Source organism: Vespa velutina, chromosome 23 (genome assembly GCF_912470025.1).
Source record: "Vespa velutina chromosome 23, iVesVel2.1, whole genome shotgun sequence".
NCBI lineage: Eukaryota > Metazoa > Arthropoda > Insecta > Hymenoptera > Vespidae > Vespa > Vespa velutina.
In genome coordinates, this window is record NC_062210.1 from 3,740,662 (window position 1) to 3,761,741 (window position 21,080).

At 27.5% G+C, this 21,080-nt stretch overlaps 1 protein-coding gene and 1 long non-coding RNA gene across 6 annotated transcripts; both read left to right on the plus strand.

Annotated features, from left to right (window-relative positions):
• Nucleotides 1-5,576: 5,576 nt before the first annotated feature.
• On the plus strand, nucleotides 5,577-8,856 carry LOC124956669. Of its 5 annotated transcripts, XR_007103334.1 has the most exons (7): nucleotides 5,577-5,691; nucleotides 5,804-6,303; nucleotides 7,011-7,167; nucleotides 7,254-7,415; nucleotides 7,513-7,681; nucleotides 7,757-7,907; nucleotides 7,991-8,856. It is a non-coding gene; the product is annotated as an uncharacterized LOC124956669 (long non-coding RNA). The 5 variants fall into 5 exon arrangements; XR_007103337.1 differs by lacking the exon at nucleotides 7,991-8,856 and having other exon boundaries at nucleotides 7,254-7,349; XR_007103336.1 differs by lacking the exon at nucleotides 7,991-8,856 and having other exon boundaries at nucleotides 5,804-6,244.
• Nucleotides 8,857-10,957: 2,101 nt separating this feature from the next.
• Nucleotides 10,958-12,561, plus strand: LOC124956838 (piggyBac transposable element-derived protein 4-like; the record flags this gene model as incomplete). Its single annotated transcript, XM_047513146.1, has 4 exons — nucleotides 10,958-11,177; nucleotides 11,229-11,307; nucleotides 11,584-11,854; nucleotides 11,923-12,561. Coding segments are annotated over exons 1-4 (1,209 nt in total), but the record flags the coding sequence as incomplete, so codon positions are not given.
• Nucleotides 12,562-21,080: the final 8,519 nt, after the last annotated feature.

A 21,080-nucleotide genomic window follows, 5' to 3' on the forward strand; every position in this document is an offset into this window, starting at 1 on the left:
TCGTCATGGAAAGAAAATAAACATCATTCAAACGTGTTTATATAAATCAATAGTAGGAATATAAGCTACTTTTTTGTAAGAAATTTTGAGGTTTGAAATGGACATTCTACAAAAATTTTTCTTCGCGAAAGATGTCGAAAACAGCATTTAAGCAAACAGTAATAACAGGCATAATTTTGGACCGATTTTGATAAACAAGATCTCATTTTAAAAGCAAAGGTTTAATCTAGGAACTTGCTTTTTTGAATTTTTGAAAAGAATTTACATTTCTGTATGAACTATTCTCGAAGAAATACTATATTTTGATAATATTAATTTCCCATTCAAGTAGAATAAAAGTGAAAAAAGAAGTTTGGAAATACTTATAATTGGAACTCTTAAAAATCTTGGAAAAATAATATTATTCTATGATAATCCTTAGAATATACTTAATTGTGTTAAAACACCATTGAAAGATATGTAGATCAATTTTAATAGCAATGATAGTCATTGAAATTCTTATGATATTATCATCAGGATATATAAAACATTTTTCCATCAATTAGGATTTCAAAACAGTAATCAATTCTATCATCCAAACTTCTTCTTGAAAATTTTCAATATTTTAGGTGCTATGATGATAGAACTAGAGATTCGTACACTATTTAAGAAAAAGGGAGAGATGATATTAATACGTTCGAGACTACTATTATAATCCTAAGTTATTTCAAAATGTTTAACTGATCTTATGCTATGTCAAAATCTATGATTGAATATCAATAATGTAGTCGTAAGTCATTTCAAATTCAAAACGGACCTCCGTGAAAGCTGTCAGAACGTATCAAAATATATTATTTAGAAACAATAAAAATTTCTGGAGTCTCCAAGTATTCATGATAGCTTCTAGCGATGTAAAATAAGTATGTAGAAAAGAAAATCTAAAGATACTTTTATTTACATATTTAGTAAAATTCTGCTATATAAAAATGGATGTTTGAATACCATATTAAAGAACATTAAATATTAAATTTTAATTATTAATTTATTTAATTTTGTTTAATTTCAATAAATTTTATTGTTAAATATGTTAAACTGAGGTATTTTTTCTTTATATATATATATAGTGATGTACTTTATATTTCAAGCTATTATTAGATACAACCTAAAGTTATTATGTAAAAGTTATTATGTAACATTTATATAAACATATAAATGTTACCAAGTTTCACATTATAGTAAATTCATTATATTTGTTGACATAAAATATATTTAATGAATTTAAGTAGCTCTTTCAATTTTAATATTTCCAGAATTTTTCATCAAATATTTACCTTTTCAAAAAATTTTTAATAACAAATAATTATAATCATGATATTAAGAAGAAATGTTTTTAATATTCACAGACATTTAAATAGCAGGACTTTGCGGTATTAAACTATAAGCTTTTGGAAATTATATGCGTTATCCAGCTAAGCGTATCATCTGACAAACATTGGTCGCGCTTGTGTTAAAGAGTGTAAGAAAGAGGGACAAGAAGATAAAGAAACATTATTATTATTGATTTCTGACAAATTATAATTTCTACTGTAATGATGCTGGTCAAATAATTTTTCTGTTTGTAAATACTAATGTGTGATATTTTTGTAACATCGAAAGAACCTAATTCATTTCATAAGTAATATATTTGTTACTAGAGGTTATGAAATGAATCAGAAAAGTATGAACAATTAATTTGAATATGGTTAAAGTTAAAGTATTTAATAATTTTAGAATAATAAGTTTTTCTGAAATAAAAATAAATAGAAATACATTAAAACATTTTTAAACAAATTTTTAATATAACATATTTTTAATATTATTAGTATTATAATATAGTAATAATACTAACAATAATAATAATAAGAACAATAATAGAAATAATAATTATAATAACTATAACAACATTAATAAAAATAACATATACTATAATAATAACAGTAAAAATAATAATAATAATAATAATAAAAATAATGATAACAGTAATATAGATAAAAATAATTATAATAATATTAATATTAATAATCATAATGACAATATTAATTACAACAATAACAATTTTAAAAATATAACAACAATAATAATAGAACAATAATATTAATAATAATAATAATAACAATAATAACAACAATGGCAAGAATAGTAATAATCATAACTCTCTCTCTCTCTCTCTCCCTCTCTCCCTCTCTCTCCCCCTCTCTCTCTCTCTCTCTCTCCCTCTCTCTCTCTCCCTCTCTCTCTTTCTCTCTATCGTAATACGTATACGTATTCATTCTCTGGTAATAATAATCATAATAATAATATTAATAATAATTTCAATTCTATTATACGTACATCCCGTGAAATTAATCTTATAAACAAAGAGAAAGATTGCAAATGAGTTTAAAATTTCTCTAAAATCTAAAGTGGAGGAGAAAACATATTTTTTGTCTTTCTTTTTTTTTTTTCTTCAATTTTCATGTTTCTAGCCGGCGATTCATTGTTTTGCGTACACAAGTATAATTTTCATTTATTACTAGTAAAAGCATGTGCCTATGTACGAAAATTCATTCAAAATATTAGTAATGCGAAAAGCATAAATCTTTTCAATAAAGCATTTTTGGATATAAGTTTACATAAAATTCTTTCATCTTTTAGACCTTAGTAATACGTAGTATAAGTTCGGTCTCATGCTTTTGAGACATCCTATATATTTGTCGATTTTATATCTCCAATGTATCATTATCGAATGGTATACACAAATGCATATATGTAATCGATTACACTAACAATCTAGGAAACGTTCATATTCTAATTCTTCGTTAGGATATTCCTTAAAAATACCAAATTCGTCATAGCATCTTGATTCACTAGATCAAACATCAATGATTTGTTGATATTTTTCAAGGTCTTCTTGTCATAATGAAAAGGAGAAAAAAAATAAAAAATTGAGGAAAAAATATAAAAAGAATAAAAAATGAACGATACGGAAATTGCTATTCGATATTATCACATTTAATTATTTGATTAAATATATAAATTATAGAGAATTACGGAGAAATTATGACGATATGTTAAACACGATTTTGGGATGGGTGTTCTTAATAATGAATTTTTAATACCTGCCAAGTTTATTACGGTGCACGACGTTGATACGCGACAGAAGTAATTATTTATTGATAGTAACGAATATTAATATTTTTATTTTTTTATTTTCTTTTTCTCTCACTCTTTCATTGATTCTTACGTTCTTCACGCTAAATTTACTACTAAGAAAAAAAATTTCATCCTTTCTCGAAACTTGAAGTAAGAAATATTTATTATTATTCTTTTTTTTATGTGCTTGAATCTTTATTCGTGTCAATAAAAAAGAGGGATAATCCTCGAAACCATTGAATTTACCTTTGGCTTCAATTTACCTTTAAAACTCAAGGGCTATGTGAGTGTCTATGCCAAACGAGAAAAAATTATTAACCTTATCAATGACGTTCTGTACGAAACGAAAAGTCAATCATTTTAACCTTACCAACGGTTGTGTATTGACGAAAGTTTATTATTGTATAAAAGGCGACTGTTGTCCTTCAAACAATACATTCCTTTAAAAAGAAGTAGATTTGGCATGAAATTCTTTATTCTCAATGATTATCAGACAAAATTTAAACAAGTTATAATTGTTTATGCCGAATTATGTATCGCAATAGATAGCGAAAATAAGCCTATTGGAAAATCGAAAGCAATAATTCACTTATGATATTTTATCTTGGAAAGAGCCATATCCTTTATGTAAATAACTGGTATTCGAGTTCAGGTTTATTTAATCTTAAAGGTGAAAGGAATGCCAAAGATTAATGATCGATTAGAAAAGAGAGACATCTCATTCATCCAATAATTTATCAATCGTAAAGTGACCTTATAAAAAAGAAATATACATGCTTTCTATTATGCATACGGCAGAATTTGCAATGGTATTCAGTCATGAAGGGAAAAAGTTATCCAAAAATCTGTATGGATATTAGATAATAATTCAATGTGTACAAGAGATAAAGCCGTTATGGTTATAAGCATTGTGAATTCAATACGAAAATCATTGAAATTGTACCGCAAATTTTTGTTCATTTACTAGACAAATGCATGTGGAATACTTATTGCCTTTACAAACATAACATGAATAAAGCCAAGTTTCAATTGCAATTAATCAGGAAAATATTGGAAAAATATCATCAAAGTACAAATTATCATCATCGAACAGGTAATAAATATTATTACGATAAACATAAAGATATTTTCCTGTAATTTATGTATCGATAGGAAAAAGTGAAATAGAAGATGCGTCGTTTCCTATGCAATCGATATTCAAATAAAAGACGCGAATCTAGATATGAATTTAATATTGTAATGTAACTTTGTATGTCCATCCTTGTTTTAAAATTTACCATTCTCAATTAAATTACTAAGAATTATAATTTGATATATTAATTATCCTAAATTGTATTTTTTTTTTTATAATAATTGCAAAATCTATAAATATGTAAATAACTGAATATACATAGAACGTACATATTTTCATATTTCTCATATAATATTGCGAAATAGTGTTATGTAACACTTAAATATACATACAAGAAAATGTATGTACGTTTAAGTATGTAGGTGCCGTTGAAAGATATAAGTATGAACATCATAGATTATCGATGTACAATGTGCACACTTTTCGGTGCGTTATCCCCTTAGTGACAATTCTCTGGCGAAGCGAACTGCCGTAACGAAAGGGTAAATATTCGTATTCATAATGTAAATATTGGAGTAAATGTTTTTTTCGTATACTAAGAAATAAGGAATAACATGTATGTTAGGAGCATCAGTTTCTGCAGCAGTCAATACTTAAGGACGCTGCGCGTTTCGTACTACCAGGAAAAATAAATCGTCATTATCAGTTTCGAATGAATAGTTCGTGTAAGTAGATATATTATAAAGAGCATTAACCTTGAATGATGAAGTCCTTTTTAGAAGACACAAAATTTAGAAGGCAAAAATGTTTTTTTACTTGTATCTCTCTCTCTCTCTCTCTCTCTCACACACTCTTTCTCTAAAAAAAGATCATTTTCAATAAAAACGTTTATCTACATTTGATGGAAGAACATTTTGTATTTTTGATATTTTTATAAAAAACATATGTTTTTTCTTTTTTACTATTTTAAAACGATGTAAAACGATTATTTTCAAATTTTTATACGCAGTAATCGAGGAGAAAAAAATGTAACTTGATACATGTCAAAAAGAAAAAAAAAGAAAATTCCGTTACTTCTTTCCTTATCCATTGTTCTATCATCTCTTTTCTTTTAACATTAGTTATATATATGTATGTATATCTATATACATCATAATGATCAAAAATATTACTTAAGATTTTGACTATCGTCGATCTTTATAAAGATAACGTCACAACTTCTTTCAATACAATTGATTGGTCTATATTTAATAAGCAATAATGTGATTGGCCAATATTCTTCCAGATGTCTCTCGCGTGAGTATATTGGCTGTTGGAATATCTGATCATCACGAAAATTATTGCTTACTTAGAATTTGGATCGTCGAGTAGGGAGATCGGCGAGGTGTGGGAGATGGTGTTGGAGGAACGAGAATTGATCATTCTTTTTCTAGATATCATTCTAGATATCACGTCGATCACTGCTAATGGTAAATTCATTTTGCGGCGAATAATTACTTATTTGAATACCTTTTGATCGTTTTAACATATATTATTATTTTTTATTCTTATTATTTCATATCGTAATAATTGCGATTGCAGATCGCGTTTGCGAATGCGAGAATGTTTTTTACATCTGAAAAAAGTTTCTACTTATCGAAATATACTGTTCCTTTCCTAAGAAACAACGTGTCTGTTGTTTCTTATTCTGTCATGTGACTTCCATATAATCAAATATGAGCCAGCAATTAAACAGAAGAGAAATGCGTTTGTTTATCAAGAAGCGGTATAAAAAAAGACATCAGATAACAATTTTACAAACGGACAGTAACAGTTTCTATATATGTAGATACGAATACAAGTGGGAATGAAAAAGCTATGACGTAAGGAAAGGAAAGACCAGAGAGAACAAAGTAGTCTTGAATGGATCAATGAAGAGAAATATCAAAGAAAAGAGTATTGAGTACGATTCTGAGTGGACCGACAGAAAGTAACGACTGAGTAAAGAGTATAAAGTTGAGTTTGGAGAAGACCAGAGAAAGAGTATGATATTTAGTAGACCAGATATAGAACAAAGGATTAAGTCAAATTCATTTTTCTAAGTATATATTTTTTGTCGTTACATTGAAATATTCTTCATCCTTACAATTACTATTTACATTCGTGCTACATTATCATCTTTGTGATTATTTCAAATTACAGTTAATTTTTACTTGAATGTATGAATTTCATGTGTTCCAGTATAATTGTAACAGAGCTTGTTTATTGAATACTTGGAAAGTAGATTTTGGAGTCTGATAAAAACTTCCGTTCTAATTAATATCTTTGCTAAATATTTCTAAAAGAAAATTATGATATACATGTATTATTATCGTTGTGGTATCTTTTTGATAATAATCTGGCGAAGTAAAGGATTTTTATTAGATAAATGTGTATTGAATTTATTAATGTGGTGGCTGAAAATATTACAAGATTATTATTTTTATATTACAAGTGCGATAATAAGCTAGTTAATCAATGATAGTGAGTCTTACTTAATCTATGATATATATATCACAAGTCAAAGAACCTTACTCTGCCCTTGTGTACATTACTTAACACTTAACATCTAATCGACTATGACGTTTCTAAGTAGTATAGACAAAAAGCTTTGTTAAATCAATTGCAAAGTCGACTCTGTCAAGATCGACTCATGAGAGAGTTTTGGAAGAAACTTAAGACATGGAAATTTATTTTTAAAATCGTTTTACTTATAAATCGATCCAATCCAAATTCAATATAGATGAGTATAATTTTTATTTGTTACTAGATTTCAGAAATGCATTTCAAGGTAATTGAAGCCAAGGAATTGGTATTCAAAGATACTAATGGAGAGAGTAATCCATTTTGCGTTTTTATCTCGAATCAGCTCCTATTAGGAAATATAACACAGCTGTACAAAATCCAAGGGAAAGAAATTTTCAATTGTGAGTTGCTTTTTCGATGATTTATAATTACTTTTCTTTATGTGATTATTATGCGTCTGAATGTGTGTAACACTCCATACTCTAAGATTATATACTACTACATCAAGAAGTTTGAGCACATAGCAAGTAATACTAGACCGAAGACTAAATCGAACGAAGATGCTATCAGATATCAAATTAAGGTAATTCAGTTAATTGGAGCACATTTACGAAGATCTACAGATTGTTACAAGGTGTTCATGAAGAAGGTTATATAAAAAATATATCATTATTATTGGAATTTATTTTATGTTGTATATTCGTTTATGTAAAAATATCATTTTTCGGAAAACTAATTTCCCTTAGGCAAGAACGTTGTATATTATATATGAAAAAAAGCAAAAAATAATTTACATGTGCATGTATGCTGTGAAAGATGTGTTTACTGAGGTTGAAACGCATAGAAGTCGATAATAATAATGATTCTGAGTTGACGCTTGTTCAAATTCCATCTCACATTTCAACGATATGCTATGTAAGACATAAAGTCAGTGAATTATTTTAATGATTATTTAACGTATCTATATTAAAATAATTAATTGTTTTATAGACTGGGCCAAATTGTTTGTGCTGAAGGACAATTGGAATTTGAAAAAATACAGAATTATAACGACTGGTAGTTTAAAGCTGGTGTAGCACACTTTGAATGGATATAGCAGTATACAAGGCTTTAAAGAACTTTTTCAGTTAGTAATGTAGAAGTAAGAAATATATATTTTAAAAGTTCACTTATTCAAATATATGTTTACATATTTTAACTATTATTTCAAAAATTATTTATAAGAAAAAGATCACGTTCATTCTACTCTAATTTGCACCGAAGACTTCATGCACTCATTAAATTATACAATCTTGATACAAATGAGACATGGAATATGCAGATTTTTTAGAAGATTGAATAATATCCAGATACTCACTTTTCATGTAGGTAAGCTTCAATAATTTATAAGTTTGATAATTTTCTAATAATTTAGACGATCTTTAATGCATACGGAAAGCAAGAAACAAATATGGAAGCAATTGTAGATTCGCTTAAACTTTTCATAGCTCGTTAAGTGTAATAATAATTTTTATTTAAAATACCGATATGTTAAATTTTATATTAGAAGTCGTTGCCTTTATTAAATATAATTTTAATTTATATTGTCTATACTGAACAATTTTAATGTAGCAATTGTTGGCATATTGTAATGTAAACGAAAGGTTTGAATCTGCACGAGTGATTGGTTGTAATTATTTAGAAGAAGAATATTGAAAAGAAAATTAATAGATAGAATATCTAGAAATAAATAAAATAAAAAATACAAATTATCTCTCTCTTCCTCTCTCTCTCTCTCCCTTTCGCTTTCTCTCCCCATCTCTCACTCTGTCTCTGTCTCTCTCTTATCTCTGTAATTAACATAAATACAAAAATCAAGAAAGATTGAATATATGAGTTACTAACACAAAGATGTAAGAAGTGAATGTGTGAATTAAAAATGTGAAGAAATTGTAGGTGTTTCAATAAGATAAAGAAATATTGAGTGAGTAAATGATTTGGAGAGATAGAAAGATAGTGAGTGAGCGAGGTGGAAAAATTAGGAACGTTTCATAGAGATGAAGAAGTAGTGAGTTAGTATATGAGTGAGTAGGATAGAGAAAAAGTAGTGAATATTTCATTATATATATATATATATTATATAGTAATAATATTATTTAAAATAAAAGATAAAAAAGAAGTTAAAAATATAATTAACAAACATAATGGACACTAAAAAACTTAGTATATGAATTAATAATTAAATTTATCCTTATTTTATACAATGAAAAATAAAAATTTATATAATAAGAGGTAACTCAAATTATACGGCTAAATGTTTTTAATTATTGTCACGATTCACAACTCTTTATTATTATCATCATTATAATTAATACTATCATTTCTTTTGAATGTTATATCTTCATAAAGTGAAGTCATGAGTTTTTTATATTTCGCCTCGATAAAAAAATAAAAAGAGAAAGAGAAGGTAAGACATTTTTAAATGTTGAAAAGAGGATGCTTGACAATTTAAAAGAGAAATAAAATCGAGTAGTGGGAAAAAAATAAGAAGAAAAGTCAGGAAGACAATCGAGCAAATAATTTTTTCGAAGTAATAATAGAAATGCATTTAACTAGTAATTAATAAAATTATTCATTAATGCGATAATTTTATAATGTTATATATTGTATATATTATGCTTAACTACATGTTTTTTATTCGAGCATTGTTATCGGCGAGTGTAGTTATTTACTTCGATACTTAGGGTTTAATTATCTCTTTTCTCTTTTTTTTTAAACTTTTCGATTCCGAAATACGTTGGATATATTTAGAATATTTTCTTAATCAATTGTTCGTATATTTAACAGAGATTTTAGTTATTGCGCAGATTAGATATTAATTTGAAACTCCGTTTTTGAACTCCTCTGAGTATAAAAAAATAGAAGAAGAAGAAGAAATGCATTTCGATCCACTCAGACAATCAATCTTTTCAAATTTTATCGAAAAAATTATTAATTCTATATCGATTAAACCTGATTCGATGTTTTTCAGAACCATTCGTTTCGCTTTACGATTTGATTTTCTCTTGCATGACCTCCGCGAAAAGGTGAAAAATTGAAATCTCGTTCGTTTCTTTCGAAGCCGTTTTCTAGCAATGCGGTTTACCAAGAGCAACAAGAAGATAACATTCTTGTGAGGATATTATTTGATATTATTTGACAGATACGATTTAGTTTGTGCTGGATGCTTCCGTTTGAAGCATAGCCAGTGACATTGGTAACTCGATTGTCTTACTGGTGCTTTGGAGATTTCTCTAAAACTGCCCATAAAGGTATTAATGAATTAGAAAAGTGAAATGTAAAAGAAGAAATTCAAATAAAAAGTATCGGGAAAGCAATATTCTATTGGTAGTGATAGTGTCGGGATAGTTCGTTCGAAATCTTTAACTAATCTCGTGCGTGGTCCTTTGTTCTGGTGATCGTGTGGAACCATGAGTATTGCATTGATATTTGAAGAGTAAATGACCGGCTCGACTCATTATCGAAGACTAAGCATTTTACTAATAATGTCTAAGCTCGGACAAAGGTAGCAATGTGTTTTTATCTGCTTATTTTTTTAGGGATCATCCAAGGAATTCCCAGGAATAGATATACCTAATAGGGATATGTTGTCCTTAAGATGAAGTACTATACATACATGAGGTTGCCCACGTGCGTCAATATACTCTTAGGAAAAAATACTGTAAATATCTGAGGTTACGCATGTGCGCGTCAACAATGGAGATAGATTAATATAAATATTCTCAACTCGAAGTTTAATTATTCTATTTAGAAACAACAATAATTAATAACAATTATTAGTTATGGTCTACGTATTTTACTTTATAATGGTGTATATTTATTTTTGTTATTGAAAAATTTTTATTTTTGTTCATATTGTACTTATAATAATTAATTTGAAAATTTTGGATTATACTTTTATAATTTCGTAATCCCGCTGAGAAAACAATCTGGTGGCCTCACCTTGGTGCCATGCGAAAAATATCGGGTAAGTGCCGATGGGTCCACCTTGGTGACATTCGGAAATTATTGCTCAAGCACCAATGGCTGCATTATGGAGAATTCAATTCAAATTCAAAGCTGGAGAACGAAAGAATATTGCGTGTTCTGTAACTAACAGTAAATTACAGACGTAGCAACTTTGTGTTTCATAAAAACCTGTACCCTTCGACAATGGCAAACGAAAAAGAAGATACAATTATACATGATGAGTGTGTGGACATCTTGTCTGATGTTCCATCCGAATTTCAAGATTGTGGGGAACTAGAAGACATTACCTCTTCAGAAAAAGAAAATGAGGCAATATCTTCGGATGAATCTGAAATATGTAGACAGAAAATTCGGCGAACACTACCGTTATCAAGTGATATAGAAGAATCAGACGAAGATAACAGTAGACAGTAGTCAGATTTTGATTTACTAAGAAACAATAATGCTTTCGAAGGATTTTCTGGTCCTAATGTACTTCCCAGAGATACAAACAATATCGAGGATGTCGTGGAACTATTTATAGGGAACGACTTGTTTGAATTTATTAGTACCGAAACGAATTTATTAGTACTATGATCAAAATTCCACTAGGAGGAAGCCCGATAAAAAAGTGCAAAATTTTTCAGTGTTACGGCAGTCGAACTAAAAAAATGGTTTGGACTGATTATTCTTATGGGAATCGTTAAAAAATCAAGGATTGAAGATTATTAATCGACAAATCCACTTTTGGAAACACCAATATTTGGTAAAATGATGTCCCGCAATAGATTTCGGCAAATATTATCGTTTTTATATTTCTCGGATAATAGAAAAATATCTACCAATGCCGACCGGCTGTTCAAAGTACAAGGTATAATTGATTATTTTACAAAAAAGTTTCAAGAAAACTTCAATCTTGGTAAAAATATTACAATAGATGAAGGAATGATACCATGGCGTAGGCGATTGATTTTTAAAGTTTATAACCCTTCAAAAATTATAAAGTACGGTATACTTGTCCGGATGCTCTGTGATTCCGTTACAGAATATATTTCGCGTTACAAAATATATTCTGGCATTAAAAAACCTTTAAAAGATACAGTGATAAAACTATTGAAAAATGTTACTGGAAAATGGCATCACTTGTATATGGAAAACTACTATAACAGTGTGGACTTGCGGAAGATTTGCTTACGAAGAAAATTCGCGTTCGTGGAACGCTGCGTAAGAATAGAGGATTACCGGCAAAATTGAAAAACTGCAAGCTAAATGTATTTGAAACCAACCATCAACGAAGAGGAGCAGTACTGGTGCAAGTATGGAAAGCAACGAAGACGAAAATAATAACATTTTCTATCAGACACAATGGCGGTTTAGTTGACACAGCAAAAAAATCCAGAAAAACCAATAGTACGATTAAAAAACCCGCATCTATTTTGGATTATAATAAATATATGAAGGGTGTAGATCGAGCTGATCAATCTTTGAGCTATTATCCTATATACCGGAAAACCATAAAATGGTCAAAAAAAGTAGCATTATACCTTTTCAATTGCGCTTTATACAATGCGTTCGTACTGCAACAACATTATACAGATTCCAAGAAACTCCACTTTCATGATTTTTTATTGAAAATATGCGAATCTTGGATAAAAGATCATTCACCTGTTGGTGAAGAGAACTTGGAGGTCCCGAGTATATGGCGTGCTTCCAGTCGTGATTCAATCAACAGACTTTTCGGCCTCGTAAAGGAACACCAGCTGATACGTATTTCAGAAACCAACAACCGAAAACGCAGAAGGTGTCATGTGTGTTATAAAAACAAAAAAATTAAGAGAACTAATTTAATCTGTAAATCTTGTGGAGTTGCGCTTCACTTTGGAGACTGCTTTGCTTCGTTTCATTTAAAAAATAAATACTAAGTTTTCAACAAAATATACATAAATAGATAAACATGTAATACAAAAAAATCTTGTACTTATTTACATATGTATACCCTCACAATTTCGAGAAAATTGAGAAACAGGATTGAGACATGGGAACTGACGATAAGATTAGTAAACAAGAACCTCGGAAAACCGCCAGCGATAAGCGAAATTATGTAAGTCAGTTCCACTGGAGCGACACGAAAAAATCTAGATTAGACGTGCGGACGGCATAGTGTTATTAATACGAATTCATTCATATAAAGCTGTTTTCGCTTAATCAATGATTTTGTTTTATATCATGATCAAGATATTCATAAACGTTCCTTTGTTTATCACGAATTATTTCGTATGAATTCATTCATATACAGCTATTTTCATTTAATTAATGATTTTATTTTTTTTTCCTTAATTAAAAATCAGAGAATTCAATGAGTTCATAAATGTTCTATCGGTTATTACCAATAATTTCCTACGAATTTATTCGCATACAGCTGTTTTGATTTAATCAGTAATTTTGTTTTTTAATATGATCAGAAAATTCAAAGATTTCATAATTGTTCCTTTGGTTATTACTAATAATTTTGTATGAATTCATTTATCTAAACCAGTTTCCATTTAATCGTGATGTCTAGGAAACATGGAACGGAGTCTTGTTAAATTAATAATCAATGCAGCTGTACAACATCGAACCATTTGTCGTATCGTTTTTAGGAATGAGAATATGAATAGAGAGAGAGAAAGAGAGAGAGAGAGAGAGAGCGAGGAGGGGGTGGTGAGGGAGAGAGAGAGAGAGAGAGAGAGAGAGAGAGATCTCATTTAGTTTCATTTCGTATTTGCCATTAATAAAGAGAACCTTTCACGATTTATCATTTTAACGTAGAAAAACATTCTCACGATCGCGATTCTTTGTGTTTATGAGAACTTTTTCGTTATACGTTATCGAAACTATATACAGGGTGTCGCAATATAATAATTTCTTATGTATCTTACAAAATAATTTCTCAAGTTTCTCATGCGATGTTATTGTGACGCATTTGTTATTATATTAATTATATTATTCCGTATCGTGACATTAGTTTATTGTCGTTCATTGTTCACGATTAGATTTAAATTTCATTCGAAAGATGATGAAAAGATTTTCTTGTAAATGAAAATAAATAAAAAATATCATATCCTCTATTCAAATTGAAATTCACGAACGCTTACGACGATTCCGATTTCGAAATAACGAAATTAAAAATTTCGAGATCGTCCAAATACGAGAAAAATAGAAAGGAAGGAAAAAAGAAAGGGAAAACAAAAAAATCGCGGAATAGTTACAACGTCGTTCAAGAATTTTTTCCAATTGGAGCAAAAGAAAGAAAAAAAAACTTTGAGACATCCTTTATATATCATCTTGAGGAGCGATTCCTTTCGTGTGTCTTTGCCCGGAGGCTCTTCGATGCTGTAGATATGATAGAAGAATAAAAATAAGAGAAAGAAAATAGAAGAAGAAAGAAGACGAAAGAAGAATAAAGAATAAAAGAGAATAAGAAGAGAAGAGAGGGGAAAAAAGGAGCATAGAATTATTTACCGTAGCTACGCCTGCAACTCGTGAAATGTAATGCGGAATAATGTTTTACATCGTTTCGTGAGGATAGGTATCCCAGCTAACTCCTATCTCAGCCACCAATCCTTTCCGTTTCATCCTATCCAACTTCACACCGTCCCAACCCCCTTCATCTTGTCACTCTCGTTAAAGCTTTAAGTTCACTTCGTAGAAAACCGCGAACTTACGACGATATGAATTTTGCAACGTTAGGACGTATGCCCGGTACATTCATCATCTCACTTTTTATCCCTTCCACTATCCCCTCACCACAGCCACCATCTCATCCTATTCACTCCCTTAGAATACATTCTTAAAGTGGCTAGCTGCCAATAAGTTAATTTGAACTGATCATTTGTGAATAAGAAATAATACAGGCTATATTTTTTGTAATGATATTCTTACTTCGAGAATGATAAAGGACATTTTTTGTTGGAACGTTATTGCATCGTAAACTTTCACAAAATTGACAAATTTCGATTTGCATTTTTTTCTTTTTCGTTTTTACTTTTTTTTTCTTTCTCTTTTTCTTTTCTACTACTCTTTCTCTTTCTTACTTACGCCGTTTTATAAATTAATGATTTTTGAGAACATGTTATTCTTCTTTTTCCCTTTTTAATTTATTTATCTTTTTTTCCTTTTTCGAAATATCTACACGATAGCAAATAAGTACGAATTAAGATTATTTTTTTATATTTTTTATTTTTTTATTTTATTATCTATATTTCCTAAATTTGTCCTTAATACGTCGATGATTATCATTCATGAGCAAATGGTAACAATCCTTGAAACCATAAAAGATTTTTGTGATTTTTATTTTGACAAAAAAAAGAGAAATAATAAACGATCGAATAGAACGACTCTTACATTATCAGTTTTAGTTTATGGAAAATTATTTATTTAGAATAAATGAAATAATAAATTTGTTTTATTAAAATTATTTTATTTATAATTTTATTTAAATGTTACATTTTTTAATTCGTAATATTTGTAGATTAATATAAATAAATTAATTTAATTTGAATAATAAAAATTTTATTTTCTATTTTTTTATCTTTATTCTAGTAATTAATTAATTAATTAATTAATTAATGGAATTATTAAAATGATCAAGTGGTAATTATGTTTTAAGATTATAATTAATATTTTGCAGATAACTTTTAAAATGTTTCTTGTGACTAAAATTTCAGATGAAAGCAACACATTTTTAGATTTAAATTTTTTTTTGAAGAATCAAACCAAATTTATTCGTAATTCAGATCTCGAATTTTATAAAAAAATAAAAACTTGACTTAACTGGACATAATCAGATAATAATCTAAAATAAAAATCGTAGATAATGATCAATAATAGTTATCAAAAATTTTCGTTTCTATTAAAAAATAGAATAATAAAACTACGAATAGAAAAGATTTATATTAAAATTTAATTTCTTATTAGCGATCATTTCGCTCGTTTTTATCCTAAATTTAAAGGTGAACAATCATATATGTATGTATATAATTATATAATATTTGTAACAAATTAAATTTTCTGACGAGTTATATCAAAATAATGATAAACGAGGGTAAGACTCATTGTCACGGTCCTTATGATGTTTTATTATTATAATTTTATGAAATTTTCTTAAAAATTTCACATATCTTCACCGTAAACGAAATCAAGTTGTTAAGAGCAACCAAATATATAATCCGTAAAATGTACACACAGTCAGACAGACAGACACACACACACACAGAGGGTGAGAGAGAGAGGGATAGAGATACAGTCACAATAATTTATAATGACAAGCTTATAATAATGAAAACTCAATTGTCGATCTTCCAAGATAATATATACAAAAATCTTGTACATTTTGATTAAACAACCAGTTAAAAAGTAAATAAGACATTCAAAGATCGATTCGTGAAAATAAACGTAGGAATCATCGAAAGATACATAACGTTTTCATTTACCCTCCATTTTTTTCATGATTATACATTTGTACATTACTTCCGCGGACACATATTTACGTATATATATATATATATATATATATATATATATATATATATATATATACATAGTGTGATGTCCTTCTATATATATGTGTGTCTATTCACTGTAAATAGCTCGCATTTATTCTTACATCTTATGAGAAGAGTTACGTGATAAAATCTGCGAACGTATACAAAGGTAACGTGTTTATTTGGATATGTACACGTAGAATTCCCCAAGAGTATAGTATAGAGAATGTTTATATTAACGAATAATCTCATTTTTGTTTGTTTATTTACGTATATAAACAATGCGAAAAATAGATGGGTCAAATAAAAACAGATGTTAACGTATATCACGTAATATGACTAGACTATGTTTGTTTTTTTCAAGATAGAGGGAGGAGATTGTGAAATTATACATGTTAATTAGAATATTTGTCAGAAATCTATAAAAAGGACGATTGTTTCTTTATAAAACTGTTATCTTTCATTATTAATACCTTTTACGTCACTTATTTCATTTTCTTTTATTTGTCATATATAAATTAAACTGTATTAATAATTTACTAGATGATATACTTGATATATATATATATATATATATATATATATATATATATATATATATATATATATATAATGAAGTTGAATCTAAGAATTTAGTTTTACGAGAATGAAAAACAGTTTTACATAATGAGAATGAAGTAATTTTATTACTAGACACATTTTCTAATTTTTTCTTTAATTCTCTCTTTATCTCGTCCGAATTGAAAGTCTCAAAGTGTAGCAGGATTCCCAAGTGATTATGGTACGGCGCTATTGTTCGTATATTTCCCCTTTCCCTACTTTTCTTTTCTGTTGCTTTCTTTTATTTCTTTTTTCTTTTTTTTTCTTTTTCATCCATTATAATCCGAAAGAGGTTTAAATCTAAATGAGTTCGTCGTTTTTCCATAAAGCATAGGAAAAACTCGCGAACTATAAGCTGTAGCTGTCTCGTTGGACGGTCTATGCGTCCAGGAGGTATTTAACGTAAGGCCCATTAAACGGAAAACTTGGACATTGCTCTCTATAAGGAGGTCACATTTTAAAATCTTACTTCTGACCTTATCTCTTTATGAATAATAATATAAAGAACAATATAGAAATAGAAAAAATGATATAAAAAAATAGTTTTTTTTTAAAACCACGTTTAGTATTATATATGTTATTATATTGTTTAAAATCAATGCTAAGAAAAAAACAAAGTGTTCTATGTGTTACTATTTTTTTCTTTTCTTTTTAATTTAAATTTGAATCGATAATTCTTTTTAACGCGAATATATATATATATATATATATATATATATATATATATATACATATGCAGTTTTCCCTTTTTTGTTTATTAAAACTAATTGTTACGGAAATGTCGATTTTTATTTTCGATAAAATATTTAAAAAAAAGAGGGAGAGAAAGAAAAAAGAAAGAAAATATCTTCGTGAGTGAAATCATGATATTTGATATAATTACATGGAAGTAAGCGTTTAACGAGTCTGGCTTTAATTACGTGAAACTTTTAGAATGAAATTTCGAATTTTACAACAAATATTTTAAGTTATTTGCAATTCGATAATACCGTAATAAATTATCTGATAGGAAGAACAAACAGGAATAAAAAAGAAAGATTTTTCGAATTTATTAATAAATCGTGTTGAATATTATTATTTAAAAATTAATTTCGGTTAATAAATGAGATGTTATTTTTATTTATATCGTAAAATTCATTATATCGTTTTTACTTTTTTTTTTGAACGTTTTGGAGCGATTACGGAAAGGAGTCATACAATTTATCTAATTGAAAACCATCGAGCATGTCACAAATGGATTTTGTTACGCCTGAGGTATGTTGTAAAGGGATTTGTCCTTAGTATGAGACTAACGAAAGAGAACAAACATTTCATTTAATGACAGCATCTGCTTTTATAAGAAAATCGGTATTAATATTTTACGAATAGATTGTTTGTTCAATTTCGTGTCAATGGATTTTACCGAGGAAAGAGAATTTTATCGTTAATAAAAGTTTATATATAAAAATTTATATATAAAAAAAGAGGAAAACTTCTCACACTTTCATTTGTCAGGATTTAACTAATTCATTTTTATTTCCTCTAATCTTTTTCTATTTGATCTTAAAATCATGGATTATGAAAGATTATTCGATAATATTTATTTTCTCAGAAGGAAAAGATTATTTCTCAAATAGTAATTATATTGAAATTTTTTTCGAAATGAAAAATTTCATTATTATTTATTCTTATATTAATTGCAATAACTTAATTGCTTCATTCACTTTTAAAGCAAACTACATTATAAGCCAGGCTAAATATATTTCTGTTAAATTTGTCTTTTATTTCTGGCCAAAATATGTTTCAAATGTTTCGAGTAGAAAGAATGAAAAAAAATATAAACAAGGAAAGAAAAAGACAAATAGGAAAGAAAAAGAAAAAAATAAATATTTACGACACGAGCGGTACTTGTATCCGAGCCAGTGCGAGTGCTTCACATTGCCTACTTCGCTAAACTTACTAATAGCAAACTAAATAAACATTACAAGTATACAAACCACCTTTAGAACTTTTTTTTATAAACAACGATACGTTTTTTCTTCTCCTTGTTTTCTTCATTTTTTTTTCTTTTTCTTGTACTTTTTCACTTTTTTCTTTTGCTGATAACGTTTTATTTTAAAGACTTCTTTGTCAAAGAAAACATTACTTTTTTGTCAAAGTTACGTACCTTTTTAATGTCAGAATTATGTTTTACAAGTAGAAAAACTCTTATATATTTTTATAATGCTTTCAGTTAAAGAATTATATATATATATATATATATATATATATATATATATATATATATATATATATATATATATATATATATAAGAAACGACAATTTACGTTTATTATTCACACTGGTTAAATTTTATACTACACTCCCGTGCTACTTCTCTCGTCTACGTTCTATTTCTTACTGCCCGTTTCTGTCTCAAATTTTAACGGCTCGATTTGTAGGTAACAAAAGAATTTGTAGATAACAAAAGACAAAGGAAGGGCGGGGCAAATCTACCTGAAGTAAGTATACTTTCTTTACATATATATATATATATATATATATATATATATATATATATGTAAAGAAAAAAATAAATGTAAAAAATGTAAAAAAATGTAAAAAAAATATATGTAAAAAAAAATATGTATATATATATATATTAAAACATATTTTATTTCAATAGTTTTCTTTTTGTAATATTTATAAACGAATGCTTTCTTTACGTTTTAGATATTTTCAAAAATAACAGACCCCGACATATATCTGATCTTAACATAGCGGTCTTAACAACCTGATTAAAATTGAAGCTAAATTTAAATATTATTTACATTATGTACATTCTACATTATATTAGTAAAGATTAAAAACAAAGTATAAAAAATAGTAGTTATAATGGTAAAGTCATCTTTGTTATTTGCAAGATCATAGATCGATGCTCGTAAGGATACCTTTCTCACAAGTATTTTTATTTTTGTACAACTTAAAAACGAATATTCGGAACAAAAAATCTAAACAATTTATCCGAACATTTCTTTACTTTGAGAAAATCTGCTACACGTTCATACAATAGCTATTTGTTCAGACCATTTTCTGATTTTTATGCTATTTGAAGTCCTCGAAATAAAACATTTTGGAAAATAATTAATATTTTTTAGACTTATTTATTTTTTCCATAACAACAAAAAGACATCGATAATCAATCAGCGAATTTTCATTTTTCTTTATAAAGATTCCATATTATTAAAATTAATTAATAACTAATTATATCGAAAAATTGATAAGTGAGAATCGATAAGAAAGAAAATAAAATCGATGGTAGACGAAAATTAATGGAATAGAAGGAAAAGCTAATATTATAAACTAGTGATAACGATTGTAATAAGGATAGACAAAGAAAAAGAAGATATGTACGATAAGAAAAGATAAAAAACGAAAATAAAACGAGAAATGGCTAATTAGTATGTTCGGATCGCAGAAACTTTTCATAACAGTAACATTGAAGTTACGATCAATCGTTTAACACGATTCAGATTTCATAAAAGTAGCCGTAAAAATAAGAGTAACGGTTGAAATATTCAACGTGTTAATATTCTATTGCAACGGTTCTTAAGGATAACCAATCGGATTGTGAGAAATGTTTTGACGTCACTGTTAACGAGCGATAAAACGAAAATATCTGCAAGTTCCATTATCAGATAAATTTAAAAGACTATCCGATTAATTTTTTAACTCGCCGAAAGATAATAATATACAATGAGTGTAAAAACTATTGGTACAGCAATGAATTTAAGCAAAAATTTTGTAAAACTTTGTTTATTACACAAAAATTTTAACAAAAAAATATATAAATAATCTTAGAAATTTGTAAAACGAATGTTATTAAAAAATAATTATTATTTAAATTTATTATGAAAATATTAACAAATTTTCAAAAAATAATAGAAAAAGTACGCGTAATAATTATTCGTACATTTCTACGTTTACAAAAAATATTGTACATTTTAATACATAAACACAATAAAAAAGTTTCAGTATTAGAAATTAATTTTTCTTCGAGATAATCCCAAAAGTATTGGGAGAAAAAACATTCAAGTCTGAAGATTATGCATGGTATTTTTAATTAATTTAGTATCACATACGAGATCCATTGTCGCATATTGTAAGCGAGTTTTGGATTATTATCTTGTAAAAAGATATATAATGGTACTGTAAACCAAGTTTATTTGCATTAGCTTGAAGATGT